Genomic DNA, 4,120 nt, shown 5'->3' on the forward strand with positions numbered 1-4,120 from the left:
TACAGGACCCCATATGGTGGATGAATGCCACCAAATATTTCAAATGGGATCCGAGGAAAAACTGGGAGCCATAAGGGAGTTGGGGCTCTGTTTTAGCTGTCTGAGAAGTGGTCATCAATCTCAGTACTGCAGAAACAGGAAAAGTTGTAACATATGTAATGGAAATCATCCAATTCTGTTGCATCGACATCAGGAAGTAGAAGTGGTCCAGGAAGTAGAAGTGATAGGATCTGAGCGCTCAAGTAGGGCCTTAGTGGTTCAGGAGGAAGGTACACATGACAAAATTACTATGTTCAGGGCAGTTAGAGGAGGTAGCATTGGTACAGGGATGTCAGTTGTGCCGATAAGGACTAGGTCAAGGGAAGGAAGGGAGGTTTTGACGAAGGCTTTCTTGGACAATGGGAGTTCCACATGCTTTGTCTCAAAAGCTTTAATGCAGACCCTAGGCTGCACTGAGAGGCAGGATGCTAAGGTGAATGTTGAAACCATTAACGTAATAGGGGAAGTTGCATGCAGCCTAGTCTCGGGATTGTCAGTATTGGACTATGAGGGCAAGATTTGCATTACTCTCCCTCCGGTGTTAACTGCCTCTCGCATACCAATTGATGAGTGCAATGTGGTCAGGGCTGGAGATCTGGAACGCTGGCCACACTTGCGAGAGATTTATATCCCAGATGTAGATGCTGAGGTGGGTTTATTAATTGAGAACAATGTTCCTCACTTGCTCGAGCCAAGGGAAGTTATCAACTCAACACTCCTTATTGAACCACATGCCTACGAACATTATTGGGCTGGGTAGTATGTGGGGCAAAGGACAAAGGGTGTCAAGAGCAGGTCAATAGTATCCAAGTGACAAGCAAGCGTCTTGAGTTAGACCGCATGCTGGTTGAAAGTTATAACCGCGAGTATGACGATGTTGCATCTAACAAAAGGGAAATATCTGCAGAGGATAGGAAATGGCTAGAGATAATAGAGAAAGGGGTTAGAACCGTAGGAGGAAGTTTCGAGGTGCCATTGCCTCTGCGTGACAATCATGGACCCTTGCCAGAAACAAGGGACATCGCATTACGCCGTATGCACAACCTTCGTAAGAAGCTAGTGAAGGATGGTAACTACACTAAGCAGTATAGTGCCTTCATGACAGAGATGCAACAGAAAGGCTATGCTGGGCAAGTGACCACAGCCCGCCCGGGAAATGTGTGGTGTACTCTTCATTTTGGTGTGCAACATCCAGACAAGCCAGACAAGGTCCGTGTTGTATTTGACTGTGTAAGCAAGGTGGAGGGTACATCATTGAACGACCTACTATTGCAGGGACCTGATATGATGAACTCTTTGCTGGGTGTGTTGGTAAAGTTCAGGGGAGGTCTATTTGCCTATACAGGAGATATAAATACTATGTTCTATCAGGTACGGGTACCAGAGCATCATCGGGACTACCTCAGGTTCTTTTGATGGGAAAATAGTCTTGATGAGGAACCCAAAGAGTGGAGAGTGGCAGTCCACCTGTTTGGGGCTTGTTCTTCTCTGAGCATTGCAAACTTCATGCTGAAACAGACAGCAAGAAACTTTGGGAATGAATTCTCAGAGGGATTACGGTTCACAGTTGCCAATAACTTCTATGTAGACGACTGCTTGAGAGCCGAGGATCGCAAAGATGCACTGTTAGTCAATTTGTTAGAGGTTAAGGAGTTCTGCAAAAAAGGGGGATTTACATTGACAAAGTTCAGTAGCCCTTGTGTGGAGGTCATGTCATCCATCCCAAGGGAGTGGTACAGTTGGGGCACTTCAGAGCTTATAGATAGATCAGAGTCACATAAGACAAAGGCTTTGGGAGTACAGTGGGACTTGGCCACTGATGAATTGGGTGTCCGGGCAGAGCTAGTTTCAGTTCCAAGGACTAAGCGTGACTTGTTGTCAGCTATAGCCTCGATTTATAACCCGCTCGGTATATTGGCGCCAGTTTTAATCGAGGGTAGGGTCATCATGCAGGACCTCTGCCGATTAAAGATAGCCTGGGACATGGAATTGGACTCTGACACTACGGACCACATCAAGGCGTGGGCAAAGAAGCTGAGCCAGACCAGCGGGATAAGTGTGCCAAGAAGCCTGAAGGTTATTCCATGGGAATCAGCAACCCTAGTACAGTTGCATTTGTTCTCAGATGCAAGCATCATGGCTTTAGGAGTAGTGGCATACTTGCGGGTCTCGGATCCGTGGGGAAATGTATCTTGCAGATTCATCATGGGAAAGGCAAGGGTAGCACCATTGAAGCTTGTTTCAGTGCCCCGCCTAGAGCTTAGTGCAGCGCTACTGGCCGTAAGACTTGGAAGCACTATTCTGATCATGATAGATTTCAGGGGTCTATTATTGGACAGACTCAACAACCGTCTTGCGATATATCAGGAATGATCAAGCCAGATACCAGACATTTGTGGTAAACCGTGTCTCTATGAGGGCAGTGATCAGAAAGAGTGGAGGTATGTTAACTCTGAGTGGAACCCAGCAGACGATGCAACACGTTCCAAACAGTACGAAAGGTGGAGAAAAGGGCCGGAGTTTCTGCTAAAGGAGGAGTGTTTCCGGCCAACAGAGCCAGCTCAAATGTCAGATGGTGTGGAAGGATTATAATTTAAGCGTGGGATAGGACCAGCAGGAACTAGAGGCTACCAAATAATTAGTTACAGGATTGGGTTGGATATCAGGCAAACAGGTTTGTATAAAATCATCCACCACTATTCCAGGTGGATCAAGCTCCTTAGAGCTTTGGGTTGGTTGTTGCTATTTGCTAGGTACATTATTTATAAACATAGGCAGCTGCTCAGCGAGCTAGATATGCATTTGTCCACCAAAATTATTAGCTTGGCAGAGACTGTGGTAGTGCAGGTAACACAGCGTGTTGATTACGAGATAGAGATAGAGAGCCTTGAGAAGGGAGGTACTATTAGGGTTTCTAGCTCCCTAAGAAGGTTGAAACCAATCCTGAAAAATGGGCTTTTGTGCATTGGAGGTAGATTATCTTTGGCAAATATCTCTCCGAGCGAAAGGCATCCAATTATTTTGCCGTATAAGGGCCACTTGACAGACATGGTGATCCAGTATTATCATGAGCATTCTAACCATATAGGTGTAATGCATGTTCTGAGTCTGATGAGGGAGAAATTTTGGTTAGTTAAGGGCAATGCATCAGGTGTCGCAAGGCACATGAAAAGGTTATCGAGCAGCTAATGGCCGATCTACCACCTGATCGCGTGGAGTCGAGAAAACCCCCATTTTATCGCACCGGGGTGGACCTTTTTGGGCCATTCTTCGTAAAGCGAGGCAGAGCACAGATGAAGCAGTGGGGAGTTATGTTCACTTGCTTGAACATGAGGGCCATACACTTGGAGGTAGCCTCAAATCTCACATCAGACTTGTTCATTAGTGCCTTCAGGAGGTTTTTGGCTCGTCGTGGTCAGGTCAAGATGGTTAGATGCGACTGCGGCACTAATATTGTGGGATCGCGGAAAGTTCTCGATTCCAGTTACGAGTTCTTGGCAGGAAACAAGGTGTGAAATGAGTTGCTCTGGTATGGCGTGGAATTTATTTTCAATCCTCCCGGCGCCTCACATTTTGGAGGAACATGGGAACGGTTGATATGTACCGTGAGGAGGGCCCTAGATATAGTCTTGGGGACACAGAAATTGGATCATGAAGGCCTATGCACACTCTTTTGTGAAGTGGAGGCAACGGTTAACAGTAGGCCCCTTACCGTCGTCACCTCAGACAGTAGAGACCCGGTTCCACTCACAACGAACAAGCTTTTAAATATGGGAAATTCGCCTGTAGGCTGCGATATTGCAATAGGTAGCCACTCTAAGCAGAGATGGAAGCAGGTGCAGCATATGGCCGAGCAGTTCTGGGCCCGTTGGAAACGTGAATACCTGTTAGGGTTACAACAGCGACAGAAATGGTTCAAAGAGCGACGAAACATCAAGGTAGGAGATGTAGTCCTTATGGTCAAGGAGAATGAAGCCTGCTGCCATTGGCCATTGGCTAGAGTAGTGCAGACTAAAGTAGGGAGAGATGGTTTGGTGAGAACGGTGTCTGTCAGGAGAGAGGGCAAGGAATATGACAGACC

General features: G+C 46.7%; 1 protein-coding gene across 1 annotated transcript; it reads left to right on the forward strand.

The window, feature by feature from the left end:
* The first annotated feature begins 879 nt into the window (after positions 1 to 879).
* On the forward strand, positions 880 to 1,455 carry LOC137619671 (uncharacterized). Its single transcript, XM_068349922.1, has one exon. It carries the CDS (start codon positions 880 to 882, stop codon positions 1,453 to 1,455), a length of 576 nt encoding a protein of 191 aa, XP_068206023.1.
* The last annotated feature ends 2,665 nt before the right edge of the window (positions 1,456 to 4,120 follow it).

This window comes from Palaemon carinicauda, chromosome 2 (genome assembly GCF_036898095.1).
Source record: "Palaemon carinicauda isolate YSFRI2023 chromosome 2, ASM3689809v2, whole genome shotgun sequence".
Classification (NCBI taxonomy): domain Eukaryota; kingdom Metazoa; phylum Arthropoda; class Malacostraca; order Decapoda; family Palaemonidae; genus Palaemon; species Palaemon carinicauda.